The sequence below is a fragment of the Herpailurus yagouaroundi genome, unplaced genomic scaffold (genome assembly GCF_014898765.1).
Source record: "Herpailurus yagouaroundi ecotype Mexico unplaced genomic scaffold, PumYag 67623, whole genome shotgun sequence".
Lineage (NCBI taxonomy): Eukaryota > Metazoa > Chordata > Mammalia > Carnivora > Felidae > Herpailurus > Herpailurus yagouaroundi.
Genome location: NW_024420424.1, coordinates 6,169,263 through 6,188,576, shown reverse-complemented (window position 1 = coordinate 6,188,576; position 19,314 = coordinate 6,169,263). Strand labels below are relative to the sequence as shown.

Sequence of the window (19,314 nt, the reverse complement as noted above, 5' to 3'; positions counted from 1 at the left end):
TTTTGAGAGAGAGAAAGAGAATGAGCAAGTGGAGGAGGAGCAGAGAGAAGAGGGAGAGGGAGGGAAAGAATCCCAAGCAGGCTCTGCTTGGCTCCGCACTTTCAACTCAGAGCCTGTTGCAGGGCTTGATCTCATGACCATGAGATCATGACCTGAGCTGAAATCAAGAGTGGGATGCTTAATCCTCTGAGCCATCCAGGTGCCCCTATTTACACATTCTTTGTCCATTCATTTACATATGGACACTTGGATTTCTTCTGTATCTTGGTAACAGTAAATAATTTTGCAATAAATGTGCTGCATACAACTTTTTGAATAAGTGTTTTTGTTTTCTTTGGGTAAATTCCCAGTAGAATTACTGGAATATATGATAATTCTATTTTTAATTTTTTAAGTAACCTCCATATTATTTTCCATGGTGACTGCACTAGTTTGCATTTCTACCAACATTGCAGGGTTCCTTTCTCTCCACATTCTAGCCAACATTTGTTATTTATTTTGGTTTTGATTTTATCCATTCTGAGTGGTATTAGTTGATATCTTATTGTGGTATTGATTTACATTTTCCTGATGGTTAGTGATGTTGAGAATCTTTTCATTTGTCTGTTGGCCACTTGTAAGTCCTCTTTAGAAAAATGTCTTTCTCAGTTCTTCTGCCCATTTTTAAATTGTATTATTTGCTTTTATTTTGTGTTGAGCCCTATAAGTTCTTTCTATATTTTGGATGGTAATCTGTTATTGGGTACATCATTTGCATATATCATTTTCTATTCAGCAGATCGCTATTTGTTTTATTGATGGTTTCATTCACTAAGGAAAAGATTTTTATTTTGGTGTAATCTCAATAGTTTATTTTTTACTTTGTTTCCATTGCCAGAGGAGACTTATATAGAAAAATGTTTCTATGGCTGGTGCCAAAGTGATTATTGACTTTGTTTTCTTTTATTCATTCAGTGGCATTATGAGTTTTGATTAGAACATTTAGGCCATTGAAATTCAAAATAATTATTCATAGGTATGTACTTATTATCATTTTTAAACTTGTTTTATGATTGTTTTTTAGTTCTTGTCTGTTCCTCTTTTTTCTTGCTCTCTTCCCTTGTGGTTGATGGTTTATTTACTGATATGCTTTATTTGCCTTCTCTTATTTTTTGCATATCTATTACATGTTTTTGATTTGTGGTATCATTATATGTATATATAACATCCCATACATATATCAGTCTATTGGTTTGATGGTCAGTTAAGTTTGAACTCATTCTAAAAAGACTATTTTTTACTGCCCCCACCATGTTTTACGTATATGATGTCCTAGTTTACATCCTTTTATTTTGTGAATACCTTGAGAAATTTTTATAGATATAATTTACTTTACTGCTTTTATGCTTTAGCCTCCACTCTGATTTTATAATTGGTTAATCTACTATTTTTCTTTTTTTGGAAAATGAATGTTTTTATTTTACCCTGGTTCATATATTTTTTCCTTAACAGAACTACACATTTCTGCCTGTTTCAACTCTAGAAGTGCAAAAAAAAATCATTTTGAAATAGTTTATTTTACATTTAAGGATGTAGATATAGATGTGGTAAACACAAAAATCAAATTAGTGAGAGGAAACACCATTTTAACACGGACCACCCATTGATACCAAAACCGTGGGTGGGAAAGTTCAGCCTTCTTGGGAAAGGAAAACATGGACCTAGGAGAACATTCTTCAGTTCCTAAAAACTTGGGCACTTAGAAGTATATTTAGAAGTTACACTAAGTAGTATTCAGGACCAACAGCATCCCACATCCACACAATGAACTTTTCTTTTTTTCTTTTCTTTTCTTTTCTTTTCTTTTTTCTTTTCTTTTCTTTTCTTTTTTTCCTAATTCAACTTTTATTCACAAAACCAGGAAGTAGGCCCACAGGCTGTGGTTTACAGACGCTTATTATAAGCTATGAAGAATGTCACATAATTTGTTATTAAGCAATAGTTAAATATTTGGAAGGCTGTATACCAGGTTGTTTAATGTTGATTATATTTTAGGAATGGGAAAATGGTGTGATTTTACCTGCACTTGATATCTTCAAATAAGCAATAATTGCCCTTACAATCAGCAGAAGCAATGAAGATACTTCCATTTTGAAGAAAAAAAATTCAGACTTTGCACTCATTCTGCGTAGTTCAGCCCAAATAAATAATGTTTAACTATATTCTTACTATGGTGTTAGAGCAATTGTGGGTATTTTATTCATTGGCAATAGCAACTAGAAGTATAAAATTAAACTAATTAAATTTACACAAGAACAGAGTATAATTATGCTCAATCATGAACAAGTTTTCCATCTTGAAGAGTGTTTGGATATCAAATGAAATTCTGGTTTTAGTTATAGTTTTTTTTTTTTAATTTTTTTTTCAACATTTATTTATTTTTGCGACAGAGAGAGACAGAGCATGAACGGGGGAGGGGCAGAGAGAGAGGGAGACACAGAATCAGAAACAGGCTCCAGGCTCCGAGCCATCAGCCCAGAGCCCGACGCGGGGCTCGAACTCACGGACCGCGAGATCGTGACCTGGCTGAAGTCGGACGCTTAATCGACTGCGCCACCCAGGCGCCCCTAGTTATAGTTTTAATATCTATTGTAGAAAAAGATAAACCTTGATGCAAATCCTTAGGGAATGCAAATTTTAAAATATAACAAAACCTGAGGAGTATACCTGGTCTGGTATTTCTCTGCAACCTGAATTTTGCATTATCAGAGCATTGGCCATCTTTTGCCTATTGTACTAGATTAGAAGGTGCCCGTACTTTCTTTTATCAAATGACATTAATAAACACAACTGAAAGAGAAAGCAGGCTGTCTACTCATCTGTTCTGCATGGTTATCTCCTTTGCTTGATGGCAATGTTGAAGATGGGATTTGAGCCCTGGATCAGTAAGCACTATCCAAGCGATAGGACTCACTCTGTAGGTCTCTTGTGATGTTGAGGTTCTCTGATTTCATTATTCAACAAGTAATGAAACAGACTAAGTACTTTGTAAGGTTCAAGTCCTTGACTGTTATAAAGATGAAATGAATGGACACAATTTACATTTGAGATACATCATCCAAGTGCAGCTGATAGAACAGGAAGATTAACATGTAGTCTAGGTTAGAGCTTATTTTTATGAAAATGGAACCAAAACTCAACTTGTAGGCATTGAATGGCCTACCCTATGCTTGACTCTGGATTTCCAAGGCAAACAATACCCCCATATTGAAATGTTCCTTCCTTCCTTCCTTCCTTCTTTCCTTCCTTTCTTCCTCCTCACTCCCTTCCTTCCTTCCAGGCAAACACTACTCCCATATTGAAATGTTCCTTCCTTCCTTTTTCTTTCTTTTTCTCTTTTTAAAATTTTTTCAAAATTTACATCCAAGTTAGTTAGCATATACTGCAATAATAATTTTAGGAGTAGAATCCAGTGATTCACCCCTCTATGTATAACACCAAGTGCTCATCCCAACAAGTGTCCTCCTTAATGCCCCTTACCCATTTAGCCCATCCCTCCACCCACAATGTCTCCAGCAACCCCCTGTTTGTTCTCTATATTTAGGAGTCTTTTATATTTTGTCCCCCTCCCTAATCTTATATTATTTTTGCTTCCCTTCCCTTCTCTTCATCTGTTTTGTACTTAAATTCCACATATGAGTGAAGTCATATATTTGTCTTTGTCTGACTAATTTCCATTATCATAATACACTCTAGTTCCAACCATGTTGGTGCAAATGGCAAGATTTCATTCTTTTTGACTGCCAAGTAGTATTACGTTGTATATATAAACCACATCTTTATCCATTTATCCATCGATGGACATTTGGGCTCTTTCCATTCTTTGACTATTGTCAATAGCACTGCTATAAACATTGGGGTGCATGTGCCTCTTTGAAACAGCACACTTGTATCCTTTAAATAAATATCTAGTAGTGCAATTGCTGGTTGTAGGGAAGTTCTATTTTTAATTTTTTGAGGAACCTCCATACTGTTTTCCAGAGTGGCTGCATGAGTTTCCATTCCCAGCAGCAATGGAAAAGGGTTCCTCTTTCTCTGCATCCTCACCAGCATCTTTCATTGCCCGAGCTATTAATTTTAGCCATTCTGATTAGTGTGAGGTGGTATCTCATCATGGTTTTGATTTGTATTTCTCTGATGAGGAGTGATATTGAGTATTTTTTCATGTGTCTGTTATCCATCTGGGTGTCTTCTTTAGAAAAGTGTCTATTCATGTCCTTTGCCCATTTCTTCACTGGATTATTTGTTTTTAGGCGTTGAGTTTGATAAATTCTTTATAGATTTTAGATACCAGCCCTTTATCTTATATGTCATTTGCAAATATATTTTCCCATTCCATTTGTTGCCTTTTAGTTTTGCTGATTGCTTCCTTTGCTGTGCAGAAGGTTTTTATCTTGATGAGGTCCCAATAGTTTATTTGTGCTTTTGTTTCCCTTGCCTCTGGAAATGTGTTGAGTAAGAAGTTGTTGTGGGTGAGGTCACAGAGCTTTTTGCCTGCTTTCTCCTCAAGGATTTTGATGACTTCCTGTATTATATTTATATCTTTCATCCATTTTGAGTTCACTTTTGGTGTATGGTGTAAGAAAGTGGTCCAGGTTCATTCTTCTGCATGTCACTCTCCAGTTTTCCCAATACCATTTACTGAAGAGACTGTCTTTATTCCATTGTGTATTCTTTCCTGTTTTGTCAAAGATTAGTTGGCCATACATTTGTGGGTCCATTTCTAGGTTCATCTAAGTGTCTGTTTTGTGCCAGTACCATACTGTCTTGATGATTACAGCTTTGTATTACATCTTGAAGTCCAGGATTGTGATGCCTCCAGCTTTGGTTTTCTTTTTCAGGATTGTTTTGGCTATTTGGGGTCTTTTCTGGTTCCGTACAAATTTTAGGATAGTTTGTTCTAGCTCTGTGAAGAATGCTGGTGTTATTTTTGATGGGGAATGCATTGAACATGTAGATTTCTTTTGGTAATATCAACATTTTAACAATATCTGTACTTCCTATCTATGAGCATGGAATATTTTTCCATTTTTTTTGTGTCTTCTTCAATTTCTTTCATCAGCTTTCTATAGTTTTCAGTGTATAGGTTTTTTCACCTCTTTGGTTAGATTTATTCCTAGGTATTTTATCGTTTTCGGTGCAATTGTAAATGGGATCGATTCCTTGATTTCTCTTCTGCTGCTTCATTATTGGTGTATAGGATTTCAACCAATTTCTGTGCATTGATTTTATATCATGAAATTTGCTGAATTCATGGATCAGTTCTAACAGTTTTTGGTGGAATCTTTTGGGTTTTCTGTACAGAGTATCATGTCATCTGAAAAGTGTGAAAGCTTGACTTCTTCCTTGCCAATTTGGAGGGCTTTTATTTCTGTGTGTTGCCTGAGTGCTGAGGCTAGGACTTCCAATACTATGTTGAATAACAGTGGTGATAGTGGACATCCCTGTCATGTTCCAGACATCCCTGTCAAGGTTTCAGTTTTTTCCCATTGAGGATGATATTAACATTGGGTCTTTCATATATGGCTTTTATGATCGATTAATCTACTATTTTTATTATGCTTGTATTTACCTGTGAAATTTTTTCCGTTCCCAATTTTCTTCCTCCTGATTATGGCCTTTCTATTACACTCAAAGAATTCTCTTTAAATTTTTTTTGTAAGGCTGGTTTAGTGGTAATAAATTCCTTTAACTTTTGTTTGTCTGGGAAACTATTTATCTCTCCTATTCTGAATGATAACTTTGCTGTATTCTTGGCTGCATGCTTTTTTTCTTTTTAGTGCTTTGAATATGTAATGCTAGTCACTTCTGTCCTGCAAATTTTTTTTTTTTTTTTTTTTTTTTTTTTTTTTTTTTTTTTTTTTTTTTGCTAAAGAATATAAGCTGATAGCTCAGTAGAGTTTCCTTTTTATGTATGTAACTGTTTTCTCTTGCTGCTTTTAAAGTTCTCTCTTGGAGCACCTGGGTGGCTCGGTTGGTTAAGCGTCCAACTTCGGCTCAGGACACGGTCTCATGGTTTGTGGGTTCGAGCCCTGTGTGGGGCTCTATGCTGACAGTTTAGAGCCTGGAGCCTGCTTCAGATTCAGTGTCTCTTTCTGCCTCTCCCTGACTTGCACTCTCTCTCTCTCTTTATCTCTCAAAAATAAATGGATATTTAAAAAGTTAAAAAAATAAACTTCTATCTTCATCACTACCTTTTGCCATTTTGATTACTGTATGTCTTCGTGTGGATCTCCTTCAGTTGATTTGTTGGCGGTCTCTCTGTGCCTCCTGGATCTGGATATTTGTTTTCTTTCCCAGATTAAGGAATTTTTCAACTATTGTTTCTTCAAGTAAATTATCTGCCCCTTTTTCTTTCTCTTCCCCTTTTGGTATCTCTATAATGCAAATGTTTTTCTTAATGTTCATTTATTTATTTTCAGAGAAAGAGACAGCATGTGAGTGGGGTCAGAGACAGAGAGAGAGAGAGGAGAGAGAATCTCAAGCAGGCCCCATTCTGTCAGTGCAGAGCCTGACATGGGGCATGATCTCATGTGAGATCATGACCTGAGCCAAAATCAATAGTTGTCCACTTAACTGACTAAGCCACCCAGGTGACCCATCTAAAATGCACATGTTATTACACTTGATGTCACCAAGTTCCTTTAACACATTTTCATTTATTATTTTTTTGTTCAGTTTGATTGCTTTCTATTACTGTCATCCTTCTTGCTGATCCATTCTTGTTCATTTTCTAGTCTATTATTTATTCCCTTTAGTATATTGTTAATTTATGTTATTCTTCATCTCTGATTGTTTATTTTGTTACATTTTCAATCTCTTTTGAATGTCTCACTGAGATCCTCCACTCCTTTCTCAAGTCCAGTGAGTATCTTTATCACCATTACTTTGAATTCTCTATCAGGTATATAGCTTATCTCTGATTCATTTTGCTTTTTGACTGTGTTTTTTTTTTTCCTTTTCTTTCATTTAGGACATATTCTTCTATCTAACTCTCTGTTTGTTTCTATGTATTTGGAAAGTCAGCCATTTCTCCTGATCTTGAAAATAGTGGTCTTAGGAAGAGGTCTTGCCGTGCCTTGTAGTGCCATGTACCCTTGTGCACCAGAACCAGGTGCTTCAGTGGTGTCTCTTATGTGTGTTGCATGTACCCTACTGTTTGGTTGAATTGTGTTTGTCTTCAGTCCAGTCAGCTGCAAAACCTCTTTGTTTTGCAAGAATGGCTCGATCCTTGTGCTTTTAATGGGTCAGGCTGGGACACTTTTGGGTTGTAGTTGGGTCAGACCAAAAGTATGCCCTCAGCCCACTTGCTGAGGTTTGGGTCACATTGAACTGCAGGGTGCTATTGCTGTGTTGTCTCCTGAGAGGCTTCTTTTGGTGGGCAGGTCTTGCCGTCAGACCACATGTCTGCCTACAGTACATCTGTGGAGTTTTCAGTGACTTTAAACTACAGGGCTTTATTTTATGCTTCTTTTTGTGAGGTTTTTGTTAGTGGGCAGGGCCTGAAGTCAGTTCAGTGATCTGCTTCTAGGCCACTAATGGGGATAAAGTTGAACTCATGTGTTTGTTTATCTTCCCGTTTTTTTTCAGGGCAAGCATCACTTTGGAGGGGTACTAGTCACTGTTGGGGTATATAGAATGAGAGCTGGTCAGAGCCACTTTGGAGGAACTCCTACAAGTGGGTTGGGTTTGGTGGGGCAAGTCTGTGGGAGACCATGGGTATGGTGAGCTCAGTGTTAGCAAGCTATGTGGCAAGTGTTCATGCTGGTTCATGCAGGTATCTGGGTATCTAGGTTTGAGGGTGGGTTGCAGAAATGGTGTCTACCCACTCTTTTGTTCTTGGATAAATCTTCTAAAGATTCTTGTCCCTCAAGTGCAAGTTCTCAGATTAGTAAATAAATCTCCATTCCATATCACCAGGTATTTTTCAGTTTGCTGCTTCTATGGTGTATCTTGCCAGAATTGTTTATTATGCTGTTTTTTTTTAAGGGTGGGGATTCATTTTCCTATCATCCTCCAGCTTTCCCAGAGCTAAGCCTGCTGATTTTTAAAATACCTAAAGTTAAGCCTCACTGATTGTAATAACTCATGAAGTTAAGCTCCACTGGTTTACAAAACCAAGATTTATGTGGACCTGTCTTCCCATTGCAGGTCCTCATGTCTGGGGTGCCTGTTTTGAGGTCTGTTCCTCTTCTTTCTTTGTGTTTGTGGTATCCTTCTCATTTGTGGTTAGTCTCACCAGAAGTTTGGTTTCAAACTGGGTGACTTTCCTACCATTTTTGATGTTGCCTGCTCTCTACAATTAACTGTGGACAGTTTATTCTTCCAGTCTTTGGGTAATTTTCTGGGTTAGTTGCACTGAGGTGGCTGTTATTTAGGTGTCTCCATGGGATGGGGTAAGCTTAGGATCCTCCTACTCTGCAATTTTCCTAAAATTTCCTCCACGTTGTTATTTTAGTATTGGACTGAGGCAATCTAACCCAGGATGTACACACGAAGATGAATAGAATAAGTGAGCTTCTTTTCCTACCTCCAGTACAGTACTTACTAAAAAGGGCCAACAAATTTACATTGCTCTAAAATATAATCTCATCTTTCAAGTTCCTAAAAAATTTTCACTGTTGGAGTTACTAAAGGATTAGTAAAAGTTAGATATTGAGGTATATATTTAATTATCTCAAAAGGCCATTTAAAAGTCAATTAAAAATGAAATATCTTTAGAGTGAAAGCCAGGTGATTTTGAGAACTCCAAATCCCAAAGTTTAGAGTCTGAGATGAGTATACAAAGCCATTTATGTTTATTCTGGAGAACAAAATACAAAACATTGCTTTAACATTTGAAATCTTTTTTTGAGATACAGACCTATATTAGCTGAACAAAATTAAAAAAAGTCAAGTGTATAATGAAAATGAACTTGAATAGCTGATGGGATTTCAAAGAACTGTTATAGACCAAATGTATGTGAAGACTGTGTCATGGTAATGCCACAGGGTATTATATAGTCATTAGAAATTATAAACATTAGAGTCCTTCTAATGTCAATATTCTAGGATAGTATACAATATTCTTAAGATTTTTTTTCCAAATAAAATCATAGGCTTTAGTTCATGGTTCATGTGTTCATGTAAACAAATTAAGACTGTAGGTTATTTAAATGTATTTTGTCAAATAAACAAATAAATCATTGAAAAAACCCTTGCTTCTACTCTTTATTTTGAAGATAGAACATGGTCCAGCAGGATAGCATAGAAAATTAAGGAATTGAGCTCTGGAGTCAGACTACCTAGATTTGAATCTTAGTTCTGATCCTTACTAGCTGCCTGACAATGGACATTTACTTAATTTCTTTGTGCCTTGGTTCCTAAGTCAGCAAAACAGGGATAAGAATGTTATATATATCACAGGGCAATTGTAAGCATTAAATGAGTTGATATATATAAAGCACTTAAAACAGAATAAAAGCTCAATAATTATTAGTTACCATGGTTAAAAGGCATATTTTTCAACCTCAAGGAATTTATAATCCCATAAAATGATGATTCCACTTTGGGAGAAAATACATACACATATTAAAAACAGGAAAATAAGTACTAAACAGTTTCATATAAGATACAAAAATAAATGACATTAAAGAATAACAAATCATGGTTAGATTGTAGGTGATTGAATTATGGTATGTTTCCATGTGGGAGAAAGTGGGACTGCTAGTGGAAGTGAAAACATAGGAAAACACCTAGAGGTGGGAATAAGTAAGACACAAGTTTCTTTTATGTGCATTAGAATTTCACTATGCCTATATTTTGTTCTGATTCTTTCAAAATTTAGAATCCATGTAATAAATATGAATCATTATTTTTAACAAAATCATCTATATACTTTAAAATTATTTAAAAGTAAAGCTTTAACATCTGTATGTTAACATCTGTATGTATGTTATGATCACATTTGAGTTTCAAAAATGCCCTGTAATAAGGCAGGAGTATTATTATTCTTATTTTATAAATGAGGAAGCTGACGATCAGAACTCATGTCACTTGCTTAAAGTTATACCACTTGTAAGTAATAGAGACAAGATTAGCAACCAGGTGTTCTAGCTTCCAATTTAGTGCTCTTCTACCACACTATACTTACTGAATAACAGAAAGCTTAGTACATGATAAATGAGGACTGATTTTTTTGATAAATAGTATGTTTGATCTTTGTCTCAACCAAGGAAAAATGGTATAGGATAAAAGTGTAGATACTGCTAAATCTCAGGTATGTTAAAAATAAAAATAAGTAAGCACCAGTTATTACTATGCCTTAAAAATCCTCTTTATTTCTGTTTTGAGTGTTTTCCTAAAGGGCTGCAACATTAGAAGTGAAATAGAAATAACATACACATGGAAGATTCAGATAGAACTTCTCCTTTCATAACTTTCTTTTTTTCTTCACCATTATCATTTATTTCCTCTGAGGTAATGTGCCTTTTGAAACACAGAATAAAGGAACAGACCACACTTCAGCAAAACCTTGCCATGAATATTATATTTCAGCTATAATCAAGTTGTGTCTTAAGAACAAAGATTCCACTGTAATTTAAAACCCACTGTAAATATATCCTTGATACTCCTGTCAATATGCCAATAAAGAAGTAAAAAGTATAAAACAATAATAAAACATAACTTCTACTCATAAATGTATATCATAGAGCAAAATCTCTGACATAGTTGTATAAATATAAGTACTTCTTAAAACAATTTGTAATATCAACATTCAAATTTTTATTCAGAAACCTATTGGAGCTAGTTTTGATACTAGTAATAAGCATGTAGAAAAAAAGTAGAATCCCTTCTCTCTTCTTTCGATAAATTTTAAATTACTTTTGTTCATATATGGAGGTGCCAGTTGTTTAGTTTCTTAAGGAAGGATTGTATGTCATATAGGGAGAGAATTACCTATAATAATGTCAGTAAGCCACAAAAACTCCACTATTCTCTTTTGAGAGCCTGGGGTTAGGAGCAGAAGAAAACTGGACACAAACTGGTTTTTGACCAGGCTTATATTCTTCAGTTTCCAGATTGCACATTGCATGGGGCCTTTAGGACTATTTGGTTGGATATTACTGTTCTATCACTTGAATATTCTATTTTGGAAAAAAAATGGCCCTACTTTGCCTAGTCAGTCAATATTACAAAGAAAGAGGGTGATGGAACATTTTATGTAGGTCCTCGGTTATTCCAGTTCTCATCTGATGACATGCCTGCAAAGGGATATGTTAGGATGATTGGGGACTAATTGCTAATTTTGTATCTTAAAAAGCTATTTCTTATCCTTTGTAAAGTTTTTATTTGAGGAGAAAAACTTTGATCTCAGATCCATTTTTTTTTTAACAATGCCAAGACAAAAATATTCTTCACCTTTTGGTGAATGATCAAACAAACCACTTATAATTTAGTTAATAGTTGTGGACCGAATTTTTAACACTTAAAATATCTTTACAACCCCTAACAGTGTGGATTCATAAATGAGATATATTTATAGGCACACATTCATTTAAGTATTTGTAAATTATTAATGGAAATTCTTCTTTTTATTACAAATAGTTTGAGATAATACTTGTTTGGGAAACTCTTTTCATTGATTTGCATTAGAAATAGGCTTAAATTATTCTTTACATATTTCTTCTTCTTTCTCTGGCAAAGAGGCCTTTTTCTTGGGTACATAAGTCACACTGGACAAAGAATGCTTTCTAATTGTAGACAGCCTTCTCCTAAAGTTCCCCCCTGAAAAGAAATATAGGAGAGGGTCAAAGCAACAATTTGATGCAGCCAGAGACAAGGTTATGACCACTGACTTTTGCATTCTAAGAACAGAATCACAGGGTTTAGTTTCATTGTGTAAAAAATGAAGGTGGATGGTGCGTTGAATATGATATGGCATGAAGCTGATCAAAAAGGCAGCTGTCACAACTATGATCATTCCTATAGCTTTTTTACGGCTTGACAGATTTTTGTTCATTGAATTTTTCAGTAAGGTTAAAATGATCATTGTGTAACAGACAATTATAATAACAAAAGGAATAATAAATCCGACAAACAATGACACATAATGCAAGACCAAAACATGATTTTTAGCCTGGTTGTCCGGTGGAGGCTCAAAGCACTTGGTATTGTTTTTCTCATCTTTGTAAGATGTGGACATTAAAAATGGAGAACTGGTCAAAATTACAAAAATCCAAATGCCAACACACACAAATTTGGCTTTCTTATGTTTAACCAAATTAATGTTCTGGACTGGGAAAACAATTGCAATGCACCGGAAAAAACTCATGGCTGTCATAAAGAAGATACTACAATAGAGGTTGACATACAAGGCATAGGTGCTGAGGCGGCACAAAAAGTCACCAAAGAGCCAAATGCCTTTGTGAACATAATAGATCACACGGAGAGGCAGTGTACACACGCACAGTAGATCTGCTACTGCTAAATTAATCATGTATACTTGGAAAGCTGACTTCTCATGATATGTTTTTATGAGGACATAGAGCACAAAGCTATTGCCAAAGAAGCCCACGACGGAGATCATAGAGTACAGGGTAGAATACACTTGATTGCGGAAGTCATCAATGGTATCATTGCACGTGTTATTACTGGCAGAAGAAACTGTCAGATTTCCAACTCCATCCATATTTCTCTAGGAATGTCTGCTTGGTGCCTAAAATACATACATATATATATATTTTTTTTTCTTGCCATTTTTTACCAGATAATAAATTATAGGAAGTACTAAGATTTCACTTTGTAGTGTCATTATATATACTTTTTGACCATGGTAGGAAGCACAAGTGGTGGGGAAATGAAGAGATATTCAGCTGCATCTTGCCTCCAAGAGAAGGGTATGGGTCCTACAGGCTCAAAGAAAACTCTTTTTCCCCTCTTTTTTCCATCCAAGTTTGCCTAATGGACTTACTCTTAATCTTCAAGACCTAGCTAAAACATCTCTGCTTTTCTTTAAGTCATATTACTCTAGTACTATTCTGTAAATCTTCCTTTTAATTGAGTTTGTTTCTCTATTAGATAAAATCTTTAAAGATAGTAGTTTCATAAATATAAATTTCATCTATCTTCTATCTACCTATAGTTATATATCTATCATCATCTACCTATTGGAAGAGCATTGAATTCACTTGGAGCATATGATCTAGGTGAAAATGCTTGTTTTCTTCAAGAAAGCTGCCTAGGTAACATCTGCTGGTTGATGCTCATCCAGTTGCTTTAATTAGAGAAAAAAGTTCCAGAGGTAAAACACGTTTCTAAAATCTGCACCATAAGTTAAGGCTCTGAGGAAAGATGTAGCATAACTAGTTGAAATATACTTTCTGGGTAAGGGTATTGTTGTAACTGTTTATCCTTGTTCTCTTCCTAGACTCACTCTCAAAGTCATACTATTCAACAATACATGATCATTTCTCTTTATACCAAGGGGTTGTTACTTGGTCTAATTTAGTTAAGTTATATCAAGACGGTCAATTAAGGCAGTAAACAAGCTTTGATCAGATAGAGCTAGGGATGAGACAATGTAGAAGTAATGATTTCTAGTGTTCCTCCAGATTCTTTTATTCTTTAAGAAAGTGGGAGCACCTCATCAATGTATAATATGGTGGATAATTTTTTACTGAAGTCTTATTTCTTGGACTTTTACACAGTTTCTGCTCCCTAGTAAGAAAGAGTTGGTTGGGGTTTGTAAGGTGCAAAGACTGACTGAATATAAAGAAGTCCCAACAATAGAGGGGACTGATCTTGTCTCTGAATTATAAATACAGAAACAGACAGCTATGGTAGTGGTTGTAGGTGGGATATAACTTCCCGGGTTTACTACTGCTAACAACTTGGCCAGTTCCATTTTTTCTTTGATTAAAAAATTTCATTATTTTTCATCAAGAACTGTTGGTATATGACAAAAACAATGAGGGTGGATATCTAAGATCAAAGAGAAAAACGAGGTGACTATTCCCAACTTCTGGTTTATTTCTCGGGTTTTTTTCCAGCTACCCACCTCTTTCACCATTGGCTCCCTGAACTCAGGTGCAATTATGGGAGAAAGGGAAACCACCTAAGCTTAATCTAGTCTTTTTTTATTAGCCCTATTACTAGGTTTTCCACAAACTGGGCAGTGTTATGCTGAGGCACTAGATGGTGCTGTTGAGATTTTTGATATAACTTTTGTTTTAAGAACTACACTTGAAAGATATTAGATAATTAGCATCTGTCTTTCCTACCACCATCTTTACTCACTACATCATTATTTCCAGAATAATTTCCCTATATTGGAGCTTTCAACTATGTCATGCTCTCTTCTAAAACCTTCAATGGTCACTGAGTGCCTTCAGAATAAAATCCAAACTTCTTGGCCTGATATTTAAGGATCTCTACACTCTAGTTGCAACTGAATTTTCTTAGCTTCTCTTTCACTTTTCTCTTTTACACACCTTATATTTCTTTTTTAAAAAATGTTTATTTATTTATTTTGAGATAGAGCATGAGCGGGGGAGGGGCAGAGAGAGGGAGAGAAATAATCTCAAGCAGGCTCTTTGATGTTAGCCTAGAGCCCTATGCGGGGCTTGATCTCACAGAGAGATCATGGCCTGAGCCAATATCAAGAGTTGGATACTTAATGGACTGAGACACCCAGGCACCCCTACACACACTGTACTTCAATGAAACAAGTATTTTATTATGCTAGGGACATGTGTTACATGTTTTCCCATCTGCTATCTTTTTTCATGGTATTTCTTTTTCCCTAAATGCTTTTTGTTTCATCTATGTATATGCAAAAACTACCCCCCCTTTAGCTCAAATTACACCCTCCTTGACTAAGAATTTCCTTATCCTCCTTCCACAGTAATTTCTATCATATTCTCTTCTGGGGAACTTTAAATTTATCTTTCAGATCAGCAATTTGTACATATTTGTTGTCTTCCCTTACAGACTATCTTGTTGATATATAAGAAAGCATGTCACACAGGGCTAATACATATGTACCTTGACCATAAGTGCTCAATAAATTTTGGTTGAATGAATGAATACATGAATGGTGAACAAGTTTGTTATCTGAAAGTTTTTTTTTAAGTTTATTTACTTATTTTAAGAGAGAGAATGAGCAGGGGATGGGCAGAGAGAGAGGGGGAATCCCAAGTAGGCTCTACACTGTCAGAGTGGAGCTTGATGCAGGGCTCAAAACCCATGAACCTTGAGATCATGACCTAAGTCAAAACCAAGAGTTGGACACTTAACTGACTGAGCCACCCAGGCGCCCCTTAAAGTATTATTTATAATTTAAAACCACTTAGAGTTATCTTTGCATTCCAATATCATTTAAAATTATTCCACCCTCAGAGCCTAAAGCAAAGTTGCTTCCTAAAGTATTAAGGAAAGCACTAAATAATAAAGCTAACTGTAAGATTAAAAAACATTCATATCTTGACACAGACCACCCATTTATTTTTCTGTTAAATATTAGAAATTTGAAATTCCCAGATCTTTGAATAAAAGATGCCAAATAAAACTGATAAATAAATTAATGAAAAACAGATGGTCATTTGTCCCATTAATAAACTTTACAGTCCTTACAGACCAACTTAAGTTTTCCTAGTAATGTTTGTATTTAGTTTCAATTGTTTATTTATAATTAAGTCACATCCATGACTTATATTAGATTATAAAAAGAAAATTATAAAACTTTCAAACAAGTAATGAATCCTGGAGGGGTAGAGATCACTTAGTCTAAGGCACTCATTTAACAAATGATGGCTTTGCTTATCTTAAACAACATTTAATTCATTTTTATATAACTTACTATGTATGATCCTCCAATAATGAGATCTATGCTGTAAGGATACATAGATACCTAAGATCCCATCCATGCCTTCAAGCCGCTCATAATCTGTTCATGGAGAGGAGTGATGACTGAGAAGTATGGAGAGGTTACAACACAGTATGATAAGAACTAACTTAGAACAAAGCAAATGGGCTATTAATTGGTTAATATAAACAAGCAATAAACATACATAAAATTAATTTTTGGTGCAGATGACAAAAAAGGTTACTTTGTTAAGATAATTTGCAAGTTGAAGAAACAAGATTGATTTAGAAAATGGAGCCATACCTCTTTCTGACACTGCAGTGCCTTTCACAAATGTTCCTAGTTAGTGGTCAGTGCTTCTTATAATGTAATTTCAGATGAAGCCTAAGCTGAAATCATAAGATTGAAAAAAAAGTTAATGACATTAGAAGTATTCTGGAAGGGTCATGGGAGCTTAGTGGCCTTAAGTACAGATACAGAGTGTGTCATGGGACATCACAGCTTTAGGACAGATTTAGGGCTAGTTATTGGATTCCATGCTTCCTTCTTTTCCTTCCATTCATTTTTACATCCCCAGGGGAGAAACTTGGAATACAGGCCAGGGCTGATCACAGATATTTGTTTCTGTGTGCAGGAAGCTTCCATATCTAAAGATGAACACAGTATCATAAAAATACTCCTCTCTCTATGAAACCATGATATTTTCCCTATTTTCTTTTCTAAACCATTTGGTATTAAGTTCAAAGGGGAAATAATTTGGAAGTTCATATCTGAAGATATAGTTTGCTAGAAAGAAGACTTAGAACTTCAGATATATCTGTCTGGAATGGTTTAGGGACAATTTTCCTTTAAGGAATAATAGATTAGAGGACCTTGGACTCTTCTCCCTAAAAATCTCATAATAGTAGTTATTGTTTATATCACTAATTTGGCATATATTATATACCTGCAGAAACCAACTGTTTTGTAGTTTGTACAGTTAACTTTTCATGAGTATATGCTTCTTCTCTTCAATTAAACCATATCAGAAAATCTAACAAAGTATAACAAATCTCCAAGAAATGAACAAAGAAGGGTTTTCATGAAACATTAGCAACCTGGACACTCACCCCCCTAAATTTGTATTCCCCTATGGCAATTTTCATCCCTGTCTGCAAGGACTACGGAGACTGGCCACTTTTTTATTTATCTATGGTCTAAGTACCAACAAAATAAACACCTTCCTCCAGTTTATTCTTAGCAAGTATAAACACACTGGGCCTTTGTAAAGAACTCTGCTGAAAAAAAAAGGAAATCACAAGGAAAATAGAGGAAATTCAGAAATATAAAATATAGATATATTTAAAAGTAGGAATCTCAACCTATAGCTATAATATTGTGTATTGAATCCACCCTGTATTCAGATAATCATTTTAAGATGTTCTCCAACTTTTTTTCCCTTTCTGAATTTCCCTCCTTCTCCAGGTAAGGAGTTGACATAGGTAATGTACTACTAGCAGTCTGGATGAAGTATGGACTGAAGGTGGGGAATTAGTCAAATTAGTCAAACTGTGTTGGCTTTTATTCAGTAAACTTTTTTTTGCTTAGCTTGTCCTAGGTCTCTGTAATCAATAAACGTATACTGACAGAATATCGAATGAAAAAAGTCTCTGAACCTTAAATTATATAATTCCATTCATTTATAGAGAAAATTAACTTTGGCTCTGTCACAATTTTGTATTTAGATAAAACATATTTTTTCCTAGTGTGTAAAGAGAAAAAAAAGTTTATGAATTTCCAACACCTATCTGTGAGAAGTATAATATTGCCAGGCTAATGTACTAGTTATCCATTTCCATGGTAGCTGTGCAATTATAACTTAATTCACACTACATGTACAAATAAGTAAATGTCACATTGTCTGGGCAACAGTGTAGTGTTTCCTCAAGTTTGGGATTCTGAGGTGTCTTCTATTATTTCCTAAGAAATTCTGAGCTTTGCACATAGTGGGCATTCAATACTTTGACTCCTTACCTTTCTTTCTTTCTTTTTTTTTTTTTCAGTTTCCTAGAGGATTCTTGTCTCTGACAGCAGCTTCTGCCAAAATTAGATTCTACCATTCTTATCTGGGTGATTGGGTGGGTAGACGTCAGACAAAAAAGTAAGAGTATGAGTATGTGATTTTTTAATTTTAATTATTTAATTCAGGAGTTGCTCAGATCTTTTATTTGGGTCATTTGAAGTCCATGAACGTGTGTGTGTGTGTGTGTGTGTGTGTGTGTGTGTGTAAATTTCTTTCCTTCAGCCCTTAACTTCCATTGAACCTGTAACATGGTCAAGCTCCAGTGAATGAGGGAAATAAGAGATACAGAGATAATCTGAGAATACAAGGTCCTAATTCATGTACCATAGTCTTTATTGTTGCTGCATTAGAACTACCTACAAACAAGAATGACTTATACACTTTGTGTTCTCTAAGCGTGGTCTAGGTAGAGCTGATGATCTACAAGTGTCCCTAGGCTTGTGTCCTCTATCAATGAAGATAGTAATAGTGATCCTTTCTCATTTATAATAAAAAAAAGTCATTCCTGTTCTTCTCAATCTAATTTAGTATCTTTCTCCATTAAAGTTCTGCAGTATTTTGTTTTTACTGTTCTTGATCATTTTCATTTCTTGTTTTGTGTCATAGTCATCTCCTGGTTTTTCAATTTAAACTTCTTCATAATTCCCACCCCAGTTCCACTAGAATTAAATAACAAAAAACAAGTCTTATTCTTTTTGTATTTCATGCTATGTACAGTTCAATGTTTTTTAAATATTGGGTGATTTGAATTAATTTTTATTTTATTTTATTTTATTTATTTTTTTATTAATTTGCATTTTATTTAATTAATTATTTATTTATTTACTTTTATTTATATATGAAATTTATTGTCAAATTGGTTTCCATACAACACCCAGTGCTCATCCCAAAAGGTGCCCTCCTCAATACCCATCACCCACCCTCTCCTCCCTCCCACCCCCCATCAACCCTTAGTTTGTTCTCAGTTCTCAACAGTCTCTTATGCTTTGGCTCTCTCCCACTCTAACCTCTTTTTTTTTTTTCCTTCCCCTCCCCCATGGGTTCCTGTTAAGTTTCTCAGGATCCACATAAGAGTGAAACCATATGGTATCTGTCTTTCTCTGTATGGCTTATTTCACTTAGCATCACACTCTCTAGTTCCATCCACGTTGCTACAAAAGGCCATATTTCATTTTTTCTCATTGCCACGTAGTATTCCATAGTGTATATGAACCACAATTTCTTTATCCATTCATCAGTTGATGGACATTTAGGCTCTTTCCATAATGTGGCTATTGTTGAGAGTGCTGCTATGAACATTGGGGTACAAGTGCCCCTATGCATCAGTACTCCTGTGTCCCTTGGATAAATTCCTAGCAGTGCTATTGCT

At 35.1% G+C, this 19,314-nt stretch overlaps 1 protein-coding gene across 4 annotated transcripts in view; it reads right to left on the bottom strand.

Annotated features, from left to right (window-relative positions):
* Positions 1 to 8,814: 8,814 nt before the first annotated feature.
* The window catches only part of CYSLTR1 (cysteinyl leukotriene receptor 1), a 40,782-nt gene continuing 30,282 nt past the window's right edge, over positions 8,815 to 19,314 (bottom strand). For all 4 annotated transcript variants that reach the window (XM_040467873.1, XM_040467871.1, XM_040467874.1 and 1 more), the window contains 2 exons: positions 16,187 to 16,272; positions 8,815 to 12,736 (listed from right to left, as the gene is read on the bottom strand). In XM_040467873.1, coding sequence (XP_040323807.1) covers positions 11,687 to 12,709 — 1,023 coding nt within the window. In that variant the 5' untranslated portion in view covers positions 12,710 to 12,736; positions 16,187 to 16,272 and the 3' untranslated portion in view covers positions 8,815 to 11,686. The remainder of the gene's footprint in view (positions 12,737 to 16,186; positions 16,273 to 19,314) is intronic.